We start from the raw sequence: 27,250 nt of genomic DNA, 5'->3' as shown, positions 1-27,250 counted from the left end.
ACCACACACAGGCAGTCAGTGAGTCCCAGTCTTACATCCAGACAGACAGAGAAGACACGCTGTCCCGTCCGTTCTGTTCCCCTGTCTGTTTAATCTCCAGGGAAACAAACGGAGCAGGACGTCTATATAAAAAAAAACATTTTTTTGGGTTCTTTTTCTTTCTGGACTTTGCCTTTTTGGCCCAGTATAGCATTATATAAACAGGATTTATAAGTTCTTTACAGTAGAACCACCACCACCACCCCGGACCACCGACCGGAGAAGATGGGTTCAGTCCCGGCGATATCAGTCCTCATTCTGGGCATTGTTGTTCCAGCGTTGGCCGGCTACATCGAGGTATGAATCCTTCTACCGTCATTTATTTATGATTTATAATAACGTCTTGGTTTGTGATATCATTATCGAGGTTCTTGTTACCCAGACTAGAGCTTCCCTTGAGTCAAACCACGTTACGTTTTTAGTTCGAACAATGGCATGTTCATTTCTTTCGGTCCCCTTTTATAAGCGAATCCACGTTGATTTCTAAGGAATATTTATTTAATTCTATTCCATGTGTCGTTGCAGTTGCACCATTGAGATTACAGTGGCTATACCCCCCCCCCCCCCCAAAAAAAAACCCCAAAAACATTTAAGATCCCCAAATAAATTAGATTGTTTTAGTTTTGGATACATACATAACTGGTCTTATGTAACGTATTCTCTCTAGACAAGAGTTTATAGTTTTCTAAAGGACTATTGTTATGTTCTAAGAGCATTTTGGATGTGTGCGCAGGTCCACCATGACTTGCTGTCTACACACACACACACACACACACACACACACACACACACACACACACACACACACACACACACACTGCAGATTGTTATTAGTGAGAGTACTTGCTACACTACAGGAAGGGCTATAAGTAGAATTATAGGAGGGTTTGTTGCTGCAGAGATCAATTGAAAGACAATGGGGCCTTTGTGAGGGCCCTGGGGACACACAACACAGTGGCAGTACACACACACACTGCTTATGCTCGTTCATGTATGGCGTGCACGGTGCACCCATAGGGGTAAACTCGTCCTAATTAAAACCACAATATATTTAGGCTAGCTTATTAAAGAAGCTTGCCATGTGTGTGTAGACACTAGCATCATCTTCTTCGAAATGATGTCTCATTATCATCAACCTTAAAGTCTACCCACTGTAATGAGTGTGTTCCCTGTATTGCATCATAAAGAGGCTAAGAGCCTATACGTATGTTACAGGCAGGCCTATGTGTATTTTCCAACATTTTGATGTTTAGTGGTGCTAATTGTGGTTGCTTGCTTCAGTTCAGATGAAAAATGCTCTCCAGTTGCCACACACACACACACACACACACACACACACACACACACACACACACACACACACACACACACACACACACACAGCTCCCCTGCTGCCTTTACCGTATCAGTTATTGTTCTTTGAGGCTGATGCCTGTATACCAGACAAGTGTCTCTGGATAACAATGTGCCCATTTTCTGTGCAAACAGTCATACCTTCCTCCTGTGGCCAATCAGCATGCTGCTGCTGCTGCTCACTGATTGTTGGCTCAGGCAAAACATTTGGAAGGTCGTTTTCCTTCTTGCACCTTCTTTCTGTGGTGCACAGAATCAGTGGTTATCGCCCGAGGACTGGTTTGTCCTGCGTCTGCGTCAAAAAACCTTGGCTGTATCAGCTAGTTTGTGTGTGTGTGTGTGTGGGGGGGGGGGGGGGGGGGGGGTGTAACATCTTATTATATTCTATATTCTAGAGATTCTACATGGCTGCTTGTGTTCTTCTTGCTAAGAGAGACACCCCCCCCCCCCCACGAAGCGATGGCATTTTTTTTATCTCTTTCTTTTGGCAGATAAAAGCAGTAGTCGATATACCATGTGTCCCGACATGAGTTAATTAATCAGTTCAGTGAATTATACTATTCAGTCACCCAGGACAAATTGGCTATAATAATGATGTGGTAAACTCCTGTTAATTTATCCCATTTATAACTCAATGGGCCCTCAGTGAACCCTTATGGGTCCATTTGGTTATTTTTCGAACAATCTCAGAGTTAAATTGGCTTTTAGCCAGTAACCTAGAGGCTGTGTGGGTTGTACTGAGTCTGGGGGGCTACAGGCCATTACCATTACTGTCATTCCTCTCGTGGTAGAAGTGTGTGTGTGTGTGTGTGTGTGTGTGTGTGTGTGTGTGTGTGTGTGTGTGTATGGAGAGCCATTTGCTGATGATCTTGTAGGGAGAAGGCTGAGGTGGATGTTACTGTGCCGACATGCTGATGGCACAGACACATACCCTCCCGAGTACTGGACGTGGACACACACACACACACACACACAGACACACACAGACACACACACACCCCCCTCGGGAGGTCCTGGACCTTGAGCCGAATTTATGAGCCGCCTGCCAGAGCCCCTAGGGACTAACAACATCACCTCGAGACACACACACACACACACACACACACACACACACACACACACACACACACACACACACACACACACACACACACTCACTCACACTCCCCCGAATGGTCCTGACAGCAGCAGTACTGGGACGGATTGTTCCACTTCGTCCCTGCATCTACTGTTCTGCATTTTTATCATGGGTGGGGCTGGTTTTAGGGAGACACTGTTATCAGAAAGAATGACTGGCTGACATGATAGCTGATAGTTTAGAGAACCGCGTCAAAATATGAAAACAACTCGCCTCCCAAATTCCCATTACATAGTAACTTGCAAGTGCGTGAATCATTAGCCCTAATTTCCATATTAAAGGGCATGGCTGACTTTCTGTACAGTTTTGAGCTCTCCCCAACAATGACACCTATCTTTTGATTGATTGAATACTTTATTAGACAGAAATGTAAACAGCACGGGGGGGTACAGTCAGACATTTGAGCTAAAAGGACAACATGTAACCTACAAATATAAAAAATATAGAATTGTTTTGTGTAAGTATTTGGCACATGCCATGCACAAATAATAAATCATTGTCATAGTCATACTGATAATTTTCAAATACAGCCATGATTGTTTTTGTTTTTCCCCCTCCTTCCTTTTGAATCCCTTTCAGGGATCAGACAGCTACTTCAGCTGTGTAAACGCTTCTGCTTTGTCAGATACCTGCGAGAGCATCCCGATTGTTATCTTTTGTTACCTCAGCTGTGTTTTCTCTGTGACGGGCAACATCCCCGTGCAGCAGACATTACAATGAGTTACGTAGGCATTCCTACCGGAGCTTAACCCTGGTGATTTCTGCTTCTTTACTCTCTGTATCTTGCCAACTGTAATTCCACTAGTACGTTGTTTTATCTCATCCCACAGCGGGAAAGGATTTAGTTTCAATTTGTCTACTTTGAGCTGTGTGTGTGCGGGTGGGGATTGATGTGTAAAAAAATAAATAAAAAAAAGATGGGTGGACATTTTCTCAACCACTAACGGCTAGATATTTATTCATATTTTAGAATTTAAAGGAAGTAAGATGAAGGCCAATCTGGCCCCAAAGTAGTATGCTGGGGGTTAATGAGGTTAACATTTTTAATCAAGTTGTTAAATAGTGATATGATATCAAACATAACGATATCAGACAGTCTACATTTCCCAATGGAAATGCATGTATTTAATTCAGTCTGACCAGAAGCAGGGATAAAACATATCCCCACCGGCGGCTATAGAAATGAATGACCGGTGGATATTAAAAACCAAGGCTTGGATCCCCCCCCCCCCAACCAGTGGTGTGTTCTACCGTGTTACACTTATATACGTAGTGTGACCTGCAGAAAAAAATAGTAAGCGTAGCCCTCTACTAACAATTTCATCCATTGAAAACGTGCTAGCGTATCTCCACGACCACACGCATGTCATGCAGGGAGTGTGTGTGTGTGTGTGTGTGTGTGTGTGTGTGTGTGTGTGTGTGTGTGTGCGCGTGCGCACTGCTTAAGCATCTGTATCCATAAAATTGCATCATAGCACATCATCTGCTGATAATGCCTCCCCCTGGACTGATGGACTACAGAATAGCTGGGATGCCTAACATGTTCAGTACATCCCAGCCTCTGCTGACTTTGGCAGGGCGGCGATTTCCCTAGCTATGACACAGAGTGTAGTAGGAGAGGCAGAATGAGGCAACAGGCACATACAGTATTACACAATGCAATGGCAGATTTTTTTTTGGGGGGGGGGCTAGTCATGAGGTACAGTACGTGTTAATTTGTTCCCTTTCCCCTTGGCTTGTGGTCAGTAAGTGTCAACATGCTTGATGTGCCATGTGTCACTCAAGGTGACACGATCGATTGAGCCGACTGGATTTGTTTTAAAATCCTACTGTTGACGCACTCCTGTGGATCAGTGACTTCTGCCTCTGTTTTAAGTAATGAAAATAAAATGTTAACCAAACACTATAACGCTGTTTGACGCTCATTGTCACATGACTCACAAGATCATTTAAATTGTACCTAATAAGGCATTTCAGTCAATCGAGTGTGAATTAAGTGAAATGAGCTGGTGTTATGTTGGTTGCAATGAAAGCGTCCATATGCAATGGCCTCCATGATACTGTAAAACATTGCCAGAGGAATGGATTATAAGCCATGGAATTCCATCCAAAATAACAGTCTCTGGAACAGGAGAACTGGACGCTGCACAAGCACAAAGTCATTTCAATGCTGTGCTTATTGCTGTTTGGACCAAGGGCCGATGGCACACTGACTTCAAATGCAAAAATAAAGTTTTAATGGGAAAACAACGTTTCGGTCCGGAGACCTTCATCAGTTATCTTGAATAAGATAGTCAAGAAGATAACCTGATGATGGTCTCCGGACCGAAACCTTGCATTTCGCATTAAAACTTTATTTTTGCATTTGAAGAAGAAGGTGTACAGGAGTTTGTCTTCTGTGTTAATCGGCCCTTGGTCTTCTCTTACGCACCGCTTTGTCTGTCTGTGTGCAAAAATCGTGCTCGCTTTTGGATGACAAAATGCATGAGAGCACTGTGTGTGTACTTCTATGCTTGTTGTGAAGGACAGGTGTCGCCACCAGGATAGAAAGACAATAATATGATATGAGAATAAAATGATAATCTAACCACTTAAGCCCTATACACTTTGTCGTATGACGATTCGACGAGTAGCAAAAACAGCCAATCTACGTGTTTGTCTACAACACATGACATTGTGATGTGTTGTGTGCTTGTAGATTTGCTATTTACATTAAGTTGGAAAATTGTGAAAGGTTTTGAATTATTTTTAGATTTCTTGAACATTTGTGTACATGACATGATGACCAAAATGGGGACGCTGCGGTTAATGTGGCTAATGCTGTCGGTTAAGGGTCAGAATTCGTCCTGAACAGGTAAAAGCTACTGTTGGTTTTGATTGAAGGTTGTATTCTTTCACTTCCTTCCTCCGATTTCCTGTTTGCATGTTGTGATTCCGTCTTGGTCAGTTTCTGAATGAATCCACTGGAGGTTGGACTCACAGAGGTAGTTGAGAGAGGATGTTTCAGCAATAAGTGAGTATACATGACACGTGTGTTTGCTGTGTCACGTTCAATTGTGGTTTGCATTCGAGCAGCAACTGCCTCCTTTAACCTCCTTAAACTTCGCTGACCGGGGTCTAAGGTTGGGCGATATGCCAAAATATTCCTATCAGCCATCGTCGGCCGATCAATTGATTGATGTTGTTTAAGCTCTAGTAATACTTCGCCGTACAGCGGGTCGCGTGTCAAAAATAGCAGATATACAAGCTCACATCAGGCCGCGGACGTGACGGTGCGTATGTAGATCTGCCGTGTTCAGTGCACATCCCATCGTACGACGGAGTATTCATTGGGCTGTAGCACGTGCAGCGTTGGGTTACTATAGTAACTTGACTGCACGCTGTCAATGAACAAACCGAGATGAGACGGCATGACTGTATTTCTGCTGCCATGCACCAATCTCACACACTCACTGACCAAAACTTGTTTAGACAACAAAGAATTGCAAAACATATCACTATAGGATATTCTTTTAGGACTAAGTTAAAGGTCACAGGCTATAGGAGATGAAGTGAAGTTGAAGCAGAGAAGCCTACCTCAGTTTGCAGCAACGATGTGGCGAAACACACCCATCCAAGTTCACTTTTTTTTATATTCGGACAAATAATAAATTGTGCCGCTGCGGGATAAAGGGTTAGGGTTCATATGCTAAAGCGGGGGTCTTCAACAAGCGGTCCGGGACCCCTAGGGGGTCCTCAGAGTTGCTACAGGGGGTCCGCTTTACCTTAACCAGTTGAACCCTAGTATCCCTTTTCTGTGGAGAACTTTAGCCAAAAATAGCAGATCTACAAGCTCACAACGCCTCGCAGCGAGGCGTTGTGAGCTTGTAGATCTGCTATTTTTGGTAAAGAGGTATAGGCGTGGAGGGAAAAAAGGGCAGACTAAGTAAAAAAAAAGTTTAATCTGAAACACAATTTTATACAATATAGAGGGGGTCCGTGCTTCATCTCTCTCAGCTAGGGGGTCCTTGTCCTGAAAACGTTGAACACCCCTTTGGTAAAGGGTCAGGGGCCAGGGAATGAATTTCCTCAATGGAAAGTACTCTGTCATGCTGATATATGGTAATAAAAAGATGTGTGTGTGTGTGTGTGTGTTTGCTTTGCATAGGGGCTGGTGGTAGTGTACTTTTGCATGTGAATGAAAGCCCGTACAGCTGGCTGTGATTGTCAGTTCAGCTGTGATTCTGCGCAGGCCTCCACTACTGGGTTGAATGGTCGTCTATGGAGCTGCCTTTGTGTGGTTCTGAATAGAGTGTGAAGATACAACCTGAGGTGATAAAGACACCTCAAATAGATGCTGGGGGCGCTTTTCCGCTGCACGGTGCCGACTTCTAAGTCCTACTTTATACTTTGTTGTACGATTGTGTCACTATTTTGGAAGATCTTTGAATATTTTCGCCTATAATGATGACATGCCCAAAATAGGGAAGCCGAGTTGACATTTGTTAACTTTTTGTTTATCAATTACAATTAGGCCAAAGTAACTGATAAAAGGTAGTTTTTCAATATAGCTCCTCTGTTGAGATTGCAAGCAGGCTGAGAGCTGGCGCTGCCGCTTTAAGCGGCACCGGCCGCTTAAAGCAGCTGTTAAAAAAACTAGCTGATCTATTGGGACATGTCAGCTGCATAATTGCAAATACAGATGTTGCCGAAAAAGTTAAATAATAAACGATATATCGGACCAAACTGAGATATTGGTCTGTCTCTACTTCTAGTATTATTAATAAAGACGAGGCGCTGCATCCTACCTGACAATGTTACACTTGTCAAGCTGCTATACTTATTTTAAAAGTTGTTGTTTAATGTATACAATAGTAGCCCTGTGTTGTTTGGTCTGTGGTATTGTTTTGGCCAAAGAGGGCGCTTTGTCTGACGATTTTTATTGTGCCTATTTTTCATTGATTGAATACTTTATTAACAGTTTGCAAAAAAAAGGCACGGTGCGTCGGTGGCACAGATTTATACAAAAGATTGTGCTGAGACAATTGTTGCGCCCGTTACATTTTTCTGTTACATGAACACTATTGATCTGCATTACATGTAAATCCTATTTTTGGAAATAACTTGTCTTATTATTGCCTTAAATCCTTTCAATAAATTAGGGGCATTATGCAACGTAACCTTTTTTTTTCACCGATAGACTATGCAATGTTGCTGCCCATAGGATCTATAATGAATTGCAGCTTTTTTAAAAGCATGTTAAAAGCACGTTCTTCGAACCATTGTTTTTTAATTAAGACATTCATTAAAAAATGATGGTTCAAACGTCCGTTCAAAAACCCCCGCTAAAGCTCGAATCCTAAAAACAGGGTTCGGGGACAGCTCTATTAAGCTTATTTACTGATCAAGCAGATAAATGTCAGACCTAATCATATAATCAAATAATATAAACAAAAAAGGAATCCATTAACAATTTGAGAATTCCAGTGTGAAACATCCTGAGGTGTACTGGACACATACAAGTAATACTGCCTGAAGCTCATAAGTGCAATATCGCTTATGTTTGGTCTCCTTTGTGCAATGACTTTACTGAGTTGACCGGCTGACACTCAAGGACATTTTGCTTTGGTCGAGACTGAGAGCCTCTCTCCAGTCACGATTATTGTTGTCAATCAAGTTAGAAGACAACAGCACACACTCAGCAGAGATGCAGGCTCGCCTGCCCTCGAATTTGCAGATGAGTGAGTGCATTTAAACCATGTTTGGTCTGCCCCGTTAGTATCCTCTTACCATCTTACAATCCTCTTACACTTGATTTATGCTCCATCGTGCAACGTTTGTAAAAAATAGTACATCTACTAGTTCACAAGAATCACACGCGTTGTGAGCTTGTAGATCAGCAATGGAGTATAAATGAAGCATTAATGTCAAGAAACAGTCCATGCTTACACATTTGCAGCGGGGAAGGTACAGTATTAATCCATCATACCTGGGTCTCTCAGTCAGTCACTCACATACACACACACACATGCATACACATTTATGAAATGGGGACTAGACTCACTCACTCCCTGCCCTACCCAACTCTGTGATATGAAATATATACCGACACACACGGGAGTGAGTTATTTACTAACTAATGCACACAAGAGTCATACTTGTTCACTCGCCTACACAAACGAGCGCACGCCACGCACACACACGCACCCTCATTCACACCCAGCGACGGCAAACGCTTCAAAGGCAAACAGTAGCAGAGCCCCGTGAGTCACCTGCGTGAGTGATGTGCGCTCAGCGGCGACAGATGATCTATGGTGCTCTGACTAACAGAGGGAGAGGCTGTCTGATTAGATCCAAGCCCCTTCCCACCCCCTGCAAGACAGACAGACTCACACACACACACACTCACCGTACATTTACTTATGTGCCTCTTTATCTTCCACTCGGTCTCATTTTCTCAACACACACACCCCCCCCCCCCCACACACACACACACACACACACACACACACACACACACACACACACACACACACACACGCAGTCTCTTTTTCTTCCACCCTTTTCTTCCACACTCCTCCGTCTACGCTTTCTCTCTCCGTCTCCAAGCCTGTGCATGTCTCTTTTCTTGGAGTGGTGCCATCAAGCAGCCATGCTCTCTGTCTCTGTGCTAGTCATGTGGATTGAAAGAGAGAGGCCTCGTCAGGCGAGCGAGCCAGGGTTTGTCTCCCGGCGCTCCGCCCGCGTGCGCTCCAATTATACCAGGCGCCCAGGCTCCATGGCGTGTCTTTGCGTGTGCGTGCGTCTGTGTGTGTGTAGTGTACACGTTTTCAGCGTGCATTATGTTGGTGCGACTGAATCCTCCACGCAGCTCGGCTCATCACATATTTAGTCATCTTTCTTTTTCTTTTTTTTCTCTCCTCCATGAGAGATGCTGGCAGCGTTTCAGCTGGAGTGGTGGTGGTGATGCGGTGTGGCGGAGTGAGCGGGTTCAAGTTGAGACACACACACACATACACGCACACACCGCTCGACTGCGTAAGACCCACCCTGCCGTATGTGGGCTAATCCAATCTGGAGCTGTCTTTGTTCAGTGTACCTGGCCGTGGCAGGCGGTGAACGGGCTCGGCCGTATTAGAATTCTTTCTTTTTGTCGGTCTTGTGTATCAGGAATGTGTCGCCTCAAGTGCAAACATTATTCGCCAGAGTTTCAACCACACAGTGTTGCTGGGCACTGCTCCTGGGCTGCGGGTTCATCAGACAAAAACGATGCCCTTTGAATGAATACGTGTAAGAGAAACCTTGTGAGATCTCTTCAGTGTGTTTCAAGAAAAATAATATATTCTCAACGTGTATGGGATGAATCCTATTGCCCCCCTCACACGAAAATAGTTGGGGTTTCTTTGTATGTGTGTGTGCATGCGTGCATGTTGTACTGTACGTGTGTACCTCTCCCACAGTCCCCTTCCACCTCCTGCCTATCCCAAGTGTGTGTGTGTGTGTGTGTGTGTGTGTGTGTGCATGTGTGCATGCATGCACGCACGTGTGAACCTCCCCCACAGTCTCCTTTCGCCTGCCTATCCGTGAGTGTGCGTGCCTACAGTAGCTCTCTGAGTCACTGTTGCAGCTTGGGTTGTTCCTATGAATAAAATATCTGATGTTCTATCCAGGAGTTATCTTGGTATATATCTATATATATGTGTGGGTTGTGTTCCTCCCCATATGGCCCTGTCTGTACCCTTTAATGTCTCTGTCTGTCCAACTGTCTCTCTGTGTGTCAGGGTGCGACTCCGCCTGTCTGTGCTGCTGAGCCAGCTCGTTCTCTGTTGCCTTTGTCAGGTGTGTATCTAGGTGTGTGTGTGTGTGTGTGTGTGTGTGTGTGTGTGTAGTTTTTTTGTTGTAGGATCAGTGAGTCATGGGGGTGGCAGGGACTGGGCGAGGTCTGCACACTGATTTATCGGCCTTGTTTTCCAAAGCCGCACCGCCACCAGGCAGGAAAGGAAAACGGAGGCAGAGAATCAAAGGAGCTGGTGTAACTGTGTGCCGGGCATTGTTGTTTTCCATCTGTTTACACGCACAACTGCACAAGTAAGTGCAGGGGAATGAATTAAACCTAAATCAAGCTTCATACCCGAGGGCTCTTCTCCTCTCCTCTACTCTCGTGTTCGAGCCTGTTCTTTTGGATCTCGCCTCTCTGTTGTCGAACAAGAACTTTTTGAAGTCGGGTCGCACTTTTCCAAAGTTCACTCATAATTGATGTGGCGTCTCATATCTCATATCTACGTCTGGAGTCGTGTCACTTTGTTCTTTTCTGCTTCTGTGTCTGATTTGTTTATCTGTCAAACCACACACCTGTCTTTTTCTGTGTGTGTGTGTGTGTGTGTGCATGCACGCGCGCACGTGTGTCTGCATGCGTGGTTGTGGGCATATTTATGTATCCATGTCTTTGTTTTCCCTATGGTCATGTGCATGCTGCGCACACCCCCCCCTCCCCCATAGCGCAACACCATCATGCACCGAAGTATAAATCTGGCATAATTCAAAATGCAACAGGAACATCACGCATGAGAACGACCGCAGCTACCATGGGTGTCTATGCGGCTGCATGGGTGGATGTGTGTGCTGTTTTTTTTTGGGGGGGGGGGGGGGGGGGGGGGGGGGGTGCCCTGTGGGGGCGTGCCCCGTTGGGCTTTGCTGTGTGAGCCACCGTTTTAGAGCAGTAGAGAGCATAGAAGATCTAGAACAAGCGATGCCATGTTGGTTGTATCCTTTTTCCATTAACTAGTATAAAACAGGATGTCTAGTCTCGTATCACTTTCGATATTTTATGATTGATCGATATATTGGCTATATAGGTCCAGCTCCCCTTGTCCATCTTTCTCCTGACAGCCCCCCCCCCCCCACACACACACACACACACACACACACTCTTTTGTCAGTGTTAAATGGTATCATCCGGATTGCAGCATGGAGGGCGGCAGGGACTCTATCCTGGGTATGTGTATCTCCTCTTCATTAGAGAGGAGGGTTGAAAATGTCCGAACGGGAAGAGATGGAAGCAGCGCAGTGTAACCGTATACCCCCAGAGAGAGTCTCGCTGCTACCGCTGCCTGCCGGTACATGACGGACCCTAGTAGCGGGCTGCCTGAGACAGCACTTTCCTCAAGGACACGGTGTCCCAAGGACAAACAGCAGCCCCGTAGGACGGTTCATGTGGGACACAGACAGGCGACTGCGGGGAGATTCCACCCGGATAGAATAGACGAGGATGCAGGGTGGAGGACGAGCGGGCGTTATCAATTCTTAAAGGGAAACTTTGCAGATTTTGAACCGAAAATCCCAATTGCGCTCACATTGTGTGCATTTCTCCTACGATAAGTGTACACAGACGCATTGTTTCTCATAATTGAATGTACATTTCGGTCTTACGAAAGCCTGATAATGCAAAAACAAACAAAGCGTTTCACATCTTGGGCATGCTGTACACATCACATTTTGCGGGAAAAATGCACAGAAGACAGAGTTTTTCTGAATTTCCCTTCAACAAAGAAGGTTCTATGCGGAACTGGAATTGTTACCATGTGGAACTGAAACAGATTCTACGGAAGTGTGTACTTCCAGTGAAATGGTGGAGTGAGGTGGTATATTCTCATCTCAAGTCAACATGGCGGATCAGCCAGGTCTGTTCAACACTCTCCGTTGAAAATTAGATGATACATTTACCGGCAGGAATTTAGTTTTTCTCTCCCCGGCACTCTGAATGGGCTGTAATTAAATGAACAAGAGTTGTTCGCGCATGGAGGATGGTTGAAGGCTTTTAAGATCCCATCCCTGCCCTCACGGTGGAATGAAAAAAACACTAAAACCAAAAGATGTTTCACTTTCAGGAGAGGTAGTTGCAGCGGTGGTTGAGGTAAAATGTTCTTTTACTAAAGACAGTGGGGGATAGATTGTTGGTGGTAATTGCAGCATGAATGCATCTCACCACGTGTGGGATGTGGTGAACACAAAATCGTGAGAAAGAAAGAATACACGCATAAATCACGAATACACATACAGTAAGGACACACACACAATCATGAGTCAAAACGTGAGGTACCCCAAGGTCCTCCTCTCCCCTCTGAGAATTTTTCATCTCTCTGTACTGTGCTCATGTTGTCTATGTACGTATGTCTATGTGTGTATTTTCTGACTTGTACGAGTGTGATCGTCTATTTTTCTCTCTGTGTATAGAGAATCCCCTCAAACTAATGACCAGTACAGATTGCTATTATCAGCCACTGGAGCTTGTTAAAAGACCATTTTATTTTATTTTAATTTAAGACCATGGAAGTTTACCAGTAACAGTACAGGACGTATCAAACCACAAATGATGAGAAGAGAAAGTGGTCAAATCAGAGAATGAACGGTGTGGAATGGAGGATAATTCGTTGATCATTATTCATTCACTGCTAGATAGGGTAAGGCCCTACTTTCTTGTTTTCTGTTGTTCATCCTCATCTGACAATTTGAATATCATAATTAGGGATGGGACAAAAAGTCGAAAGTCGACTAGATTTTTCGACTCATGCCCGTCTCGGTTCTAAAAATAGAAATAAAACAAATCTTTATGTATTTTTAAAAATTATATAAAAACATATATTTTCTTTTAAATGGCTTTAAATGTTTTTCCAAAATAGCCAGTTCAAATTAAAAAAATATAAAATGTTTTCCAAGTGGGAGAGGAACGGTGTGTGTGTCTGTGTCCTAGAGTTAGGTCTGTGTGCGCGCGCTGACTAGTTTTGTTTACGTCCTGCTTTAGTCAAGATTGACGATCAAACAGTGAAATGCAAATTGTGCAGCATAAAGTATGCGTATCACTCGTTGTCAACATCAGTGATGTCAGATCACATCAAAGCGAGACACCGGTCCCAAAGCCTGCCCTTCACCCAAGAAAGCAGAATGGCAGATTTCACCGTGAAACCTCGCCATAGTGCTAACCGGTGGGCACAAAAGATCACTGATTTGACAGCCAAGACGATAGCCGAAGAAAGAGCGAGAAAGTGCTGGTAACCGGAACGATCGCCCCAAAACACACTCGCCCCTATTTTCTTTTCCTGAGGTGTTCTGTGTTAATAAACACATCTATCTACTAAATAAAGTCTCATTTTTATTACCATTACGGCTTTGATGCAAATTCTAAACATGATCATGTGGTGCTTAAAGGAAAGCTCAGTTTGGCTCTCCTCTTAACACATTGGCTGCCAAAAACGCAGATCTGCGTTCTATTTAGTCCTTAGAACGCACGCTGCCAAAGACGCAGATCTGCATTCTATTTAAAAAAAAAGAAAATTCAATTTGACCAAGGAGATATGATTTTTCGAAGATTTAAACTCCCATCCACTTCCTTGTTAACTTAAAACTTAAAAATTCTGTATCTCGGCTCCTGAGTACTTTTTTTTTTTAATTGAAAAAGTCTGGCAGTCTACTGTAGAAAATAAATAAATAATTCTGGCAGCAACGAAAAAAACAAAAAAAAACGATCGACAGATCGATAAATGCCCTCGACACGTCGACTCGCAAAATATCAGTCGTTTCCCATCCCTTATCATAATGAAGATGCCTTTGGCATGCCGGCCTCTGTATAAACTGTTTTTGGTAAAGCTTGCCACAAGCTCCCCTCTTATCTTGGTGTATGTTCTGATCCCTGCTTTCACCAGAGAACTCCTTGTTCTCTGGTGAAATGATAGATGATATCGTTGTGTGTTTAATAATATACTTCTCCTATGAGCTCATGGAATATGATACACTTATTTGTTTTAGCTCTTGCTCATTTGATTTAGCTATTTGTCTCAGAAAGTAGGTAGCTGATATATTGCACTTTTACCTTAGCGCTAGCTATACTCTTGGTTGCTTGTTTTAGAAGAAAATGCACTTAAGACTTCTGGTGATTAGTAGTTTAGTTTTCTATCTTAGTAATACAAAGTGTCTCTGTCCGTCCAACTCCCATTTGCCACAACACCCTGATTGGTCCAGAATTCCTTGACAAGGGCTAGTTATTTCACCAGATGACACCATGAGCACATTTTTAACCGCAACAGTAGAATAAATTCCCATTTCTTCCCATCACAAGCAGCAACCCGTAGGAGTGCAATGGTCAGGCTTAGAGACGCAATGTCCTGGCTGCCTGACAGTGTTGTGAAATTCACTGTGGGGGCTGAACAATAGGCTTTTTTGAAGCCGGATCCTTCGCCGTGCTGTTCAGGTGGAAGAGTGTCAACTGAATTAGTCCACTTTTACATTCTCTGTGTGGTGATAATGGTCCGCTCAGAGAAATGCCACAAAATGTCAGACATCAAATTAAGTTAGTCTGTTTTGTTTTTTTGCCGTCCAACAGTATCAAGACTGGTGCTGTCACCTGGTCCCATCAGCCATTTGAATGAGTGGCACTGTAACATCATCAGTGTTGATATATCCATTTGAATACTCAAATTGAAAAAGTTACACTTTGATACATTAACATTGAGGATTTATTACAATGTGATTAAAATAAACAGTCAGGACAGGTACCTCCAGAGTAGTTGTATGGCTGCGAGTGAGTGCATATCAGAAATAGTTGGTGCTCTTTTGAGACAAACCCATCAAGGGTCAGTGACCCTTGATGGGTTTGTGTCACTTGATCTGAGTTGGCTAATTATAGAGTGCTGGGAGCAGCTAACTAGCTGCTTTCTACACCATTCATTCTCCCTGCCTCTCTGCTTCATGTTGCCCCTCATCATGTACTGTTATCCCTGCTTCACCTCGCACGTCAATCATCACGTCCTCCTGTTCTCCCTGTTTCACTTCGCCCCTCATGTCCTATACTTCACCTCGCCCCCTAATAGGTCCTGTGCTGTTCACAAACCTGTTAAGTAAGGTTCTACCATGGGGCCATGGGCGCCCACGTACCATGGTAGAAGTCCCCGGTTCGACTCCTGGGCCCGGTTAGGACCGTTGGCTGCATGTCACTGCAGTGCCCTCTCTCTCCCTGTTTGCTGTCAATCTCTGCTATCCCCTTCTCTAAAGGCTCTGAAAAGCCTGAACAAATAACAAAATAAAAGTATGGTTTAATCGTTTTACGCCCAAACCACTGCAAAAGGAATGAGCATAAATTGGGATTCTGTGCGAGTGTCACGCAATGGTTCAAATTCTGTTAACGATTGTGTTTCCACCTTGACGAAAATATAAATGAAAGAATATTTAATATCGGTGGCACAAGGCTGCGTCTGTCCAAAAAATATTGGTTTTGCCATTGGAGATGGCCTTTGAAAGGTAATGCTAAATGACAGGCTCATTTGGTGCTCGGTCATGCGAGGACGCAGGGATTTGTCAGGTCCCGAGGTCGTCGTCACGGTGTTGAATTTGGGATGGTGCTACCAGGAAAAAACTGGGCGGTGCGGGCGGTACGCGCTCTCTCTCTAATACCAGAGTGAGTGAGTGAGTGTGTGTGTGTGTGTGTGTGTCTAAATCCTCAGTGACAACTTACTTACCCTCTAAAACTCTGCCATTCTTTTTTGTGCAATAACATATGAGCCAAGTTAAAAAAATGTTTTAGCCTTAAATAGATATACTTTGCACCTTGTGTACCTGTTTTGTACCTCTGTTTTTGTATTTACTCGTTGTTTTCCCAGTGTAATGTACTTGTTTTTATCGGTTTTGTTTTCGTGGGGACTGCGGATGTAAATTAGCATCTTTGCTAAATCCGGTGTATTTACATTACATTTATATGTATTGTTCTGTTCATTAATATGCGGTGTCCCGTCTAAATAAACAAATAAAGGAAGTCAACTAAAAGTGTTAATGTATCCTCTTGTAACTCTGAGAGTGACCACTCTCGGAGTTAATCAACTTTTAGGATTTTAAGAGCGTGATTAAAAACATCCGAGTACCTCCGTCCAGTGTCGTACAATTACACCGTTTGGGTTGGGACGGGGGGGGGCGAGTCAGGTCAGGGGTGTTGGCACACAGGGAGTGAGCTCAGCAGACAGAGAAAGAGAGAGATGGATGTCCCTGTTCTGAAGAAGACTGGGAGCCTTCTTCACACAGACATGACTTATGGACCTGCTGGCACTCAGCACGTCTCACCAGAGTAATACCCTCCATCCACGCACGCTCGAACGAATGCACGCACACACGCACGCACACTCACTAGTACTGACACAGAGCTTAATGACAAGTATATCTACATGGCATTCATCATTCTCCACCCCCCGCCACTAGTAAACATGGCTTCCCCTCGCATTGCCTAGAGCACTGCTAGCCAAACCCCTTTGGCTCGTGCTTATTTTAGTCACGCATCGACGCACAGTCAAAATAACACCACAGGCACGGCTCTCAGTTATGTGAGGATTGGCTGAACAAAGATGTCGATGAGATCGCCCGCTGGTTCTCAGCGTGGGGTCTGGGGACCCCCCAGGGGTCCTTGAGAGGGTTCCAGGGGGTCCCCAGCTAAATGGTGGACGATAGTTAGGAACCAACTAGAACCAAATAGAGCCTTAAGGGTCTGTAATGATCAGAGTGTACACGTCATGGAACCAAATAGATGGGTACATTTTGTTCCATTTGTATAACTATCAGAGCTAAATTAACACTGAGGATTACAGTGTAGTGATACATGTATTTCCATCTGTGAGTGCACATTTTTTTTTTATCTCAGACGTAAAATTTTACAGTGTAGATTGGGGTCCCAAAGGTGTTTTTTTTTATTTCTTCATTTATACACTCCCAGAATTACAGACCTGTAAGGGTCATTTTTTGGACCCTTGTTGGGGCCCTGGCCAGATGTTGAGAAACGGCGGTTTAGCAGTTGCTAACTCCCACCACTGCAGTGCACAGCTCAGGAGGACAGACAGCGTTCCATTTCCTCCTCTGTTCTATCCCCCAGGCGTTTCTTCAACTCGCCTCATCACACTCTTGCCTTTTTTCCCTCTCTTTTTCGCTTGCTCGACAACAATTAACACGCTCATTAGCTGAGGGCAGCCCAGACTGCTGAGAGAGATGTCAATGACTCCTGCACCTGCAGACGTGCCTGGTTACTGGTGCTGCTTCTATCGACAATTCAGTCTGTCTTGACCCGCCTGAGGACCGGGCCTCATCGAACTGCATGCTGATGAGTGTCTGCTGCTCATCCGATGGGAAAGTGAGACTAGTTAGTTACGGGCTGGGCAATATATCGATATTGTGATATGAGACTAGATATTAACTGAGATTTTGTAATATCGTGATATGTGAGTTGACGTTGACGTATTTGGTAAAAATACTGTATTGTGATATTTGATTTTGTCCATAATATAGCCCAGCCCTACTAGTCGGGGAGGAATGCAGGAAGGAAGGGAGGAAGGAAGGAAGGCAGGATGGATGCAGTGGCAGGTTTGGAGTTGACTCCGGGGGCAAGTAGAGAGAAGGGAGGGAAGAGAAAGTGAAGTGAGCGCTGGTCATCTTGTCCTAAATCCCCTCTTCCTCGGTGCAGAGATTAAGCGACAGTGCTCTTCCTCAAGGCAGAGAGGAGAGAGGCAGACTCCTGTGTCTAATCCTCCTCCTTTTTTATTTTTTATTAAACTGCTGAGAGTGCAACACAACACGGGGAAACAGTGAGCCGCCGCAGAATGCACCCCGTCGAAAACACACCCTGGGCCTGTCGCTGGAAACAAATGGAGCTCTACTACCAATTCACTAAGCCCTAAATCTCCTGTGTAGCCCACTGCCAGCGCCAAGCCCGCCATTGCTTCTTTTTTCCTCCTTTGCTCTCTACCACTCGATGGGTCCAACTCCAGGTTTCTTTTTTTTCCTCTTTCTTTCCTCCCAACCACTCTACGGGTTCGTTCTGTCGCATCACCTGAGTAGGCTTAAAGTCCCCCGCTTGGTCAAGGGAGATATTTGGCTTCTGGGAGGCATGACTCACACAGACTTATAAAAGCAGACAGATAGACAGACAGACAGACAGGCACACACGTGCAGCCTGTCTCTCCCGGTAGACAGACCTCCCACCCTGGCTGGCTGCACACTGAGTCTTTTTAATAAAAGGACAGGCGACGGCCAATTTAATCACGCTAATGTGTATGTTACAGCAGGGCGACTTATCGGCCATTTGATCTCGGAGGGAAGCTGCGGGAGAGAGAAAGGCGGAGCGAAGAAAAATTGATGAAGGATGATTGAGCCAGCTATGCTGTGAGCCCTAGTGAGGAAAGGAGAACGGTGGAAGGACATTGGTCCTATTAAAACAGGCAGCTGTGTTTGGGTGTAGACTTGAGGGGAAAACGGTGAAGGATGAAGGCTAGGGGGGTGTGAAGTTTTAGCTAACGGAACCATTTGACTGACTGCACGATCAGGGCTGTTGTTGCTCTTGTCTATTTTAGTCATAAACATCTGGCGCGGTGATGTCAACAACATAATCCGCTCACAGCCTCGTGGGCCGTAAGCCTGGATAGAGAAGGCTGAGAGGGTCGCCAGCGCACATGGCTCAGGCAGACAGGCAGGCAGGGAGATGGATAGGGAGTAGAAAGACAGATTTATACTTAGTTGCGTGCCGGTGCTGCACCCCGAAAATAGCAGATCTACAAGCTCACTGCGCCATCTGCTGTTTTAGGGGGCGTGACACGATGCACAGCGAAGTGTAAATCGGGCAGAAGAAGCATGTGGAGCATTAGTGAAGAAGCAAGAGTTGAGAGATAGAGAGGGAGGCTGACAAATACAGAAAATAAGAGCTTTGAGAGCAAAAAGCATAGCCCAGAGTGCACTGAGTGGATTGAGCGTGGAGGTGAAGAGAGGCAAGGGAGAGGGGTGGGGACTGGGGAATTGTGCAGGAGTGAGGGCTTTGCTCATGCGGAGTGCTTTTAGTGGCAGAGAGGGACAATGGCTTCCTGGCCACAAAGCAAACGGACGGGGAAGACTGGCTTAGCTTCACTTATTTTTTGCCACACTACAGAGCGATGAGCCCACGATCGGACATTTACTTGAAAGTGGGTTTATTCCGATTCACAAGTTCATTAACGAGAAATAAAGAACAATTAGCTCCTTCCCGCAAGAAATGGCTCTGTCGCTAGCGACGCTCCATTTGCAGCTTAGCAACTAAACAAGCCGAGCAAAGCCCCCAGGCGTAATTCTCTCCTTATCTGTGCAGCACGCACTCACACAAACCTCTACTCCATGACTGTACAGTGTACACTCAAGGCGTATGGTCTTGGAGTGTTTTGTTTATTTGTGTTTGGTCCCGGTCGATTACGCTACTTATCTAATGAAGACAACCCCTGCCATTGGGAGCCATAGCTCATCACGTATAGGGCTCTGCAATTTATGGAGCTGTAACTTTTTTTAATTTTTATTGTTCATTAAAAGGTTGTAGTTGACAACCATTCTTTTTGGTTGTTCTGCACATGCCCTGCGGGGCAGGGAATGAGGTTGATTTACGACGTTGTTGGCCGTCTGCCAGATATTCTGTACGTGGGTAAATCATAGCGATGCCGTGAGTTCCATCGAGCGACAGCCATGCTCCTGCTCTGCTGCGAAATGGTAGAGGCGGAGCTGAACTGACGCAAACTGGCTCCATGGCTCCCCTCTCTTGCACAACCCCTCACCTCCACTACCATCACTCACTCACTCTCTCTCTCTCACACACACACACACACACACACACACACACACACACACCACTCTATGCCTCTCCTCAATCCAGTTACAAACCAATCTGGCCCGAATAGACCCCTTCTACCTAGAGAGATCTAGAGAGGAAAAAACAAGTTTGATGCAGACAGTGGAAAGGAGGAGGCTAATAATCCGGGGACTTGATGGCTCTGTATGTCTTGCGTGCAGCCTGCAATCTGTGTCGAGAGAGAGCCACGGGGGGTCTCCTCCCTCTTGCTCTGCTTCTCGCCTTGCCTCGCTGGCTGCCACTGTCCTCTCCTCTGCAAAACAAAGAAATAAATGGCAAGAACAGCGGGCCGCCAGACCGACAGTCAGGGTGCTGCTGGGAGAGAAGGCTGAAGCTGTGTACTGCATCACAGCTCTGGCCGTTAGTCTTGCCCGCTCTTTCTCCTCAAGCAGCGGCAGAGAGACGGCGAGACGGCCAGACAAAGACGTTTTTTTGACAGCGGGGAGGGAGGGGTGAGGAGATGCCATGGAGAGTAAACTGTGCAGAAACAAAGAGAGAGATGTGAGGAGAGGATGAGAGAGAGAGAGAGAGAGAGAGAATTTGGCAAAAAACTAGGGACCGAGAGGATCATTGCCCAAATGATGTCAGAAGATTGGCTAGGCTAGCCGTGCTCTGACGGACGCCTTTTCCCATTAACACGATGTGTATCTGTGTTCATATCATAGCTGTGGGCCGATGCTACAGAAATGGATATTTTCCTGACAGGGGTGCTTGCTATAAAAATAAATCAAGATAATAAAACGGATCTCATGGCAAGGGGTCGTTTTTTATTAAGCCTGATTTATACCGCGTCGCGGGCTGAAAATAGACAATCTACGGCTATTTTCAGGTTTTGGTTCTTTAGTGTTGGGTCAACCATGCACAGTAAGCACCTTAATGCCTCAGGAATGTCGTTTCGCCACTACACGTGAGAATTATTTTAAATGATTAAAAGTACATTTTGGCATACATTTCAGCAGCTTCACGTCTTTTATTCCCCATTTACGACTGGGATTCTTGAGGTAAATGAACAGGAAATGAGCAGGTTCTTGTCTTTTAATCCCTATTTATTTGTAACTGGGAATCTTGCGGTAGAAAATACAGAAAGAGAAGGGGGGGTAAAACAATAACTCTATGCTCTTTCCTTCCAAAAAACATTTTTCCAGGTTGCAAAAAAAAAAGAAAATGTAATAAGCAATTACACGCCTTCACAGAGAAGTGAGAGAACCTTTTGGGCATAGTGTGTGTCATGACCCAGCTCTGTTAGCCGGGGCAGGCTTGACGCCCAGAGCCCCACTGGGCCACCAACTGGAGCCACTTAAAAATAGCCCACACACACAACTTGTGGAAAGCCAGTGTGTGTCGCAGGAAAGAAGCACTTTACTCACATGAATCCAGTGTTTTACTCTAGTGTTGGCCTAGCACAGGGGTAGGCAACCTTTATTATCAAAGTAGCCATTTTTGTCCCAAAAAGATTATTAAAAATCTGTCTCGAGCGGCTTTTTTGTGTGCCTTTTCTGGTGTTTCAATATAACTTTTTTTTTTGTATTGTTTGCTAGTTTCTCAAAGCCAGAAAGTCAGTTAGCCAGAAACGTTGGTGGTGAAAGCAAACAAACCAAGCATTAATAAATTATTTATTTTCCTTCAATGATTAGTTTCTTATTTTTATCTGGTGTATGGGTGACACTTTCTTTTTTACTAATAACTTAACTTTAATAACTTACCTTTATGCCTAAAGTAAAAAAAAAAAAACAGAAAGAAAACCTCTTATTCCTTTGCATACTTCTTTGCCCAAGCAACTGGGAGCCACGGGAGAGGGCCCAAAGAGCCACCTGCGGCTCTAGAACCGCAGGTTGCCTACCCCTGGCCTAGCATCTCATCTGTTTTCTGTACAGTGTTAGCTAGAGCCCCAAACTATTTGCAGTGATTTACCATTTGGCCCAATTGTTCTCTGCTCAAAACGTAAGTTTAATGTTACAATAGGATTCATTATAGCTTTTTCCTATTTATCGCTATATTTACACGTTGGAATTTAATCACTTTCAACCTGGCTTCCATATTTTGGGCACACCCACATTTTCCAAAATGCCATACAAGCTCACGTCGCGTTGCTTGTAGATCAGCTATTCTCGCAGGACAACGTTGTAGAACAAAGTATAAAGCAGGGCTTCGGTGGTTGGCCTGGGTGTGATTCACAGCGACTAAACAAACGTTAATTTCCTACGATACTAAAATGTCAACTAATATCGGATTTCAAGATCAGGAATTAGATTAGATGTACTTTATTGAACACAAGGGAAATTCATTTTGCTCGGGTCAGTACTCGGTACAGACAAGATGATAAGACCACCACAGTAAAAAAAAACGGAACAAAAGAAACTGCAAAAACAGAAGGTAGCTTTCTAAAAGATATGAATGGAATTAGAAATGTATTACAGTGATCCCAGTGAGGTGGTTGTCGGTGCAAAATCATTGGTATAAAAGCCAATTATTTTTTCTTTTCTTATCTTATTTTTCTTATTTTCTATGAATATATCATGTGAAATCTTGGCCGATGTAAAGTCCATTCAATTGAGATGGCCACATTGCTGAGCCTACCGATGTTTGGTGCCATGGCAATGGGCACCGTTTTTTATTGGTTTTGTTAGCAGTCTACAGCCATGGCTTGCCTTTGTGTGTGTGTGTGTGTGTGTGTGTGTGTGTGTGTTGTGGGGTGGGGTGGGGTGTTTGTGCAGGCAAATGGAGCACGCAGTGGAAGGGTCATTTTTGCGCTGGCACACACAAGGACGCAGGCTAGTAGCTGAATGCAGGGCACAGGGCTCTCTATGGGAGCACAGATGTTATTGTGTCAGTGTTATTGTCCTCTCTGGCCCCATTAACACACAGCCATCTCCACATGCACCCAACACCTCTCCTCTCCCTCGCTCCTTCACCTCTCTCGCTCATATAATTTCTCGCTGTGAGCTCCTGTGACCCCTCCTCTCTCCCGCTGTCCTTTCGCTGTCTCCGTCTTCTCTCCCTCGCTCTACCGTTACAGTCCGTTCTCCAGTTTTTGCCAATTTCTTTAACATCCCCTCTGTCTGTCTGTCTGTCTGTCTGTGTCTCTCTCTATCTCTCTCTCTCTGTCTCTCTCTCTCTCTGTCTCTCTCTCCCTCTGTCCCTCTCTGTCTCTCTCTCTCTCTCTCCCCCCCCCCCCCATGAACATCTCTCTCTCTTTCTTCTTCCTGCCATCAGTGTTTCTCATGTGTGAATAGCTGAGATGCTTTTGTGGTCGGTTTCCATAGAGACGGGCCATTTGAACAAGTCGTCATTCACGTTGGTACATTGTAAGCTGCAGAATGGCTGTGTTATCTCCCCTCCAACACACACACACACACACACACACACACACACACACACACACACACACACACACACAGGGACCTGCTTTTCTCACTGGCCACAACGGTAACCGTGCACCTCTGGCCCTTGGTTGTGGTTGCTTCCATAGCTTCTCATCCCCCCTTGTTGTTTAAGGGATACCATCAGGATTTTCGGCATTAACTCTTTATTTATTTGTCATGGGCTCACGCTTGGCCATTAAAACTGAGCCGTTGTCGTCTTCTGTGTGTCTTTGAAAACGCTGCACACATCAATAGCACAAGTGTTTCCCTTTTAAGTCTAAAGTTGGCACCGGCACAAAGGATTATTGGTCCTGTAATGATAGCTGGAAGAAAAACAACAGCTGATACCGTGCCAATGCCACTGCAGCTATATTTAATAAGAACAAGGTGACGTTAAATGTCTTTGTGTACAAGCACTATAGTGATGCAGCAATTCAGTAAATGATTTGCAGATTCTCAACTCTGTCAACGACGTGAATGTGAATGTTGCCGCATGAGGTCAGGTAACGGGTCGATCATGGAAACGGATATTATGGGTAACCCAGCTTGCGACATGACGGGAAATGCAGGGTTGGGCGGGTCATGGGCCAGTCACTTTTCAACATTTCACCGTCTGGGTCTTATTAGGACAGGCATGTTCAATCAGGCACGGATTGAGTGGAAAGGATTACTAACATGCTTTTAGTTTTGATCTGGGTCAGGTTGTTTTCCCTTGTGTGATGGTATAGTTGTCTTCCGTTGGTAGGCAGAGAGATAGTGTTTTTCCATTCTGTGTCCTAACCTGTCCTGTCCTGTGTGTGACTGATGACAGGTTAATGAGCAACATAGAGGTGACCGCTAGTGAATACACTGCTCAGCATTCTGGGAACATCGTCGCCCTATCACCAGCATCACTGAACACACAATCACATACGCTATCTTCATCATCACACACAGTGCATACATGAAAATGCACACACTAGTCTTCATCCAAGGTAAAGCTTCAGAACAACATCCTTGGTTGATTAAAAAAATGTCGTCCTTGTGTGATATCAAATCTTTACTGTTGAGAATATTACTTACAGATAATGCAATGGTAATAAATTAATAACAATGTAATCCTGAATTAAAAAGAGATCCACAATTATGTATGGTTTTACAAAACTACATTGGACGACTGTTTCCATCTTTCTAGCAACAAATATATATTAGACCCTCCAGAAAAACACGATTATGCGCATAATATGCCATTATGCGCATAATTATGCAGGGGTAATTTTTTCCCCAAAAAGATCGCATCGCATAATATCTGCATCACATGGCATCGCAGCGCATATTTTGCAACTTCACGTAATTTCAAAGCATAAAATCACATAAAAACCCCGCATATTTCATTGCAAAATCTAGGATTTTAGCCTGCATAATCAAGGATTTTAGCCTGCATAATCAAGGATTTTAGCCTGCATAATCAAGGATTTTTGTCCGTTTTTCTGGAGGGTCTAATATATGGTCGTGTATCTATGTATATATGTGTTTTAAGTCGGCCAGCCTTTTTCTTCGCCTGATAGATGGCTGTATTGTTGCCAGTCTTGTCAAACATGCTTAAAGGACACTTATATTAGATATGCATAATTATTTACATTCAAATAGGGACTCTAGCAACACAGGGTAAATGTGCATAATTTACATTCAAAGACGCACCCTAGCAACACAGTTTAAATGTGCATGATAATTTACATTCAGAGATGCACCCTAGCAACAACATATTCATTCTGTGTAAGCAACATACAGGTCGCAAACATTAATTTCAGTCATTATAAATACATTTAAAGAAGCAAAAATAGCAGATCTACAAGCTCGCATACGTGTGTGTGGAGTCCAAACTCAAACAAAACCATTCCCACTTAGTTTAGTTCAATCATATCACTCAAGTTCAGGTCAACGCGGTTCTTCCCAAACGTCCGATTCAGCGCAATACAGACATATACCACATCCTTCACTGTCCATGTTAATGTCACCTCAGGGGAAGCCCAGTACTCATATCAGTCGGTATGTCTCTCAGTGAATCATCCACTGTACAGAACAGGGTAAATCCCACCTATTAACACAGGGAAAATGTGTTTGTTGGCGTTTAATTCACATCTTATGGGAAAAAGACTCTGAAGCTTAGGGTGACAGTGTACCCTGGAGGCTAGTGTCACAAAATTGGCAAACATTGATATGTAATAAGTGACTTGTGTGTGTGTGTGTGTGTGTGTGTGTGTGTGTGTGTGTGTGTGTGTGTGTGTGTGTGTGTGTGTGTGTGTGTGTGTGTGTGTGTGTGTGTGTGTGTGGTTCCACATCTCTGACCACTATTATCGTGGCCTCTCAATATCCCAATTTTCCGGTGCAGTCCTAAAACTCATCTCTTCAGACTCCACCTCCCCTCCTAGCACTCCTTTCTTACTAAAGCAGATTTACTGTTTGTTTGTTACTCAGTCGTGGCTTGTGTTATTTAGATTAGTTTTAGCTTGACCATAAATGTTAAGAATGTTTTTTAGATAGCTTGTTTTTGAGGCAGATGCTAGGTGTGATGTTTACGTCGTAACCTAGTTTCTTTGAGACACTAAATTGCTCTCTTTGCACTCTACTTACAGTACGTGACTATTTACCCTGTCGATAGTTGACTAGGATTCATGGTGACTCTGCTTACCCTTATCTCGCACTTGTAACTCTCCCTGGATAAGAGCTGCTAAATGCCTCAGCTGTAATTGGTATGAACGATAACGCCGTGATTTCGTCTAAGCCTAGTTTGTGCGCGATTCCCCCCGAATCGGTGCAAGTCACTGATCATGATCTCACTTCGGTTTCAGTGTGCGTAACTAATCTGTGTTCTGTCCGTCCCTTTGTGTCCTGTTGATCACATTCCACTGTATGAGAGTCACTGCAGTCATCAGTTTCCTGTAGAAAGGAAGCGTTGCTCTCTTCACCCACACAGAGTGCCTCTCACTGGACGTCACTTTGGGTGACTTTAACGGCCTGGGTCAAACTCCATTCAGAGGAAAAAATAGACTTGTGAGCGGTTGACTCATCTGCGAGTGAGTGAGCGAGCGTGTTGTGCTGTGGCGTGGGTTTGGAGAGCGGCGGACAAAACAATTCCACAGCACTTTCACAACTCCTTCTCTCTCTCTTTCTATCTCTCTCTGGCCTCCAAGTGGCCACCATGGAGACAAAAGAGGTGTTTGACATTAGCCTCTGCACATTGGTATTAAGACGACTTGAGACCGAGGGGGGGGGGGGGGGGGGGGGGAGGGGGTGGCTGCCCTTTTGTTCCAAGGGGCCACAACACATCTCTTCCCTTTTTATTATTCCGTTTCTAACTGTCTGCCCTTTGAAAGATGTGTGGGTGTGTGTGTGTGTGTGTGTGTGTGGGTGCGTGCATGTGTCTGTGGGTGCAGTCCTCTCGTGTCCCTCACGAGTCACCGCGGCCCGTCTTGTCCAGGCATTAAGTCACAGCAGGGGGGGATTAAGTCGGCTTAAACTACCCCAGGCATTCCTTTACTGGGTCACATGGACAGTTAAACATTGTGGGAAGTAGTACTGGGAACCCGCAAATTACCACCCTGTAAGTGTCACTGTCACTTAACCACATGAACCCTAGCGTCCCTGTTGTGGGCATGACATAAATAGGCAAACGCTCAGTGAAAATAGGCAAATATTCAGGGAAAATAGCAGATCAACAAGCTCGCAACGCAT

General features: G+C 44.7%; 1 protein-coding gene across 5 annotated transcripts in view; it reads left to right on the top strand.

Annotated features, from left to right (window-relative positions):
- Nucleotides 1–27,250, top strand: part of aplp2 (amyloid beta (A4) precursor-like protein 2) — a 100,368-nt gene continuing 73,118 nt past the window's right edge. For 4 of the 5 annotated variants that reach the window (XM_084065386.1, XM_084065385.1, XM_084065384.1 and 1 more), the window contains exon 1: nt 1–336. In XM_084065386.1, the coding sequence (XP_083921512.1) occupies nt 265–336 (72 nt within the window). In that variant the 5' untranslated portion in view covers nt 1–264. The remainder of the gene's footprint in view (nt 337–27,250) is intronic. The other variant, XM_084065383.1, reaches the window with a different exon arrangement.

Source organism: Gymnoscopelus microlampas, assembly GCF_963454915.1.
Source record: "Gymnoscopelus microlampas genome assembly, chromosome: 8".
Classification (NCBI taxonomy): Eukaryota; Metazoa; Chordata; class Actinopteri; order Myctophiformes; family Myctophidae; genus Gymnoscopelus; species Gymnoscopelus microlampas.
Note: the sequence above shows the minus strand (reverse complement) of the source record. Positions and strands in the feature narration are given on the sequence as shown.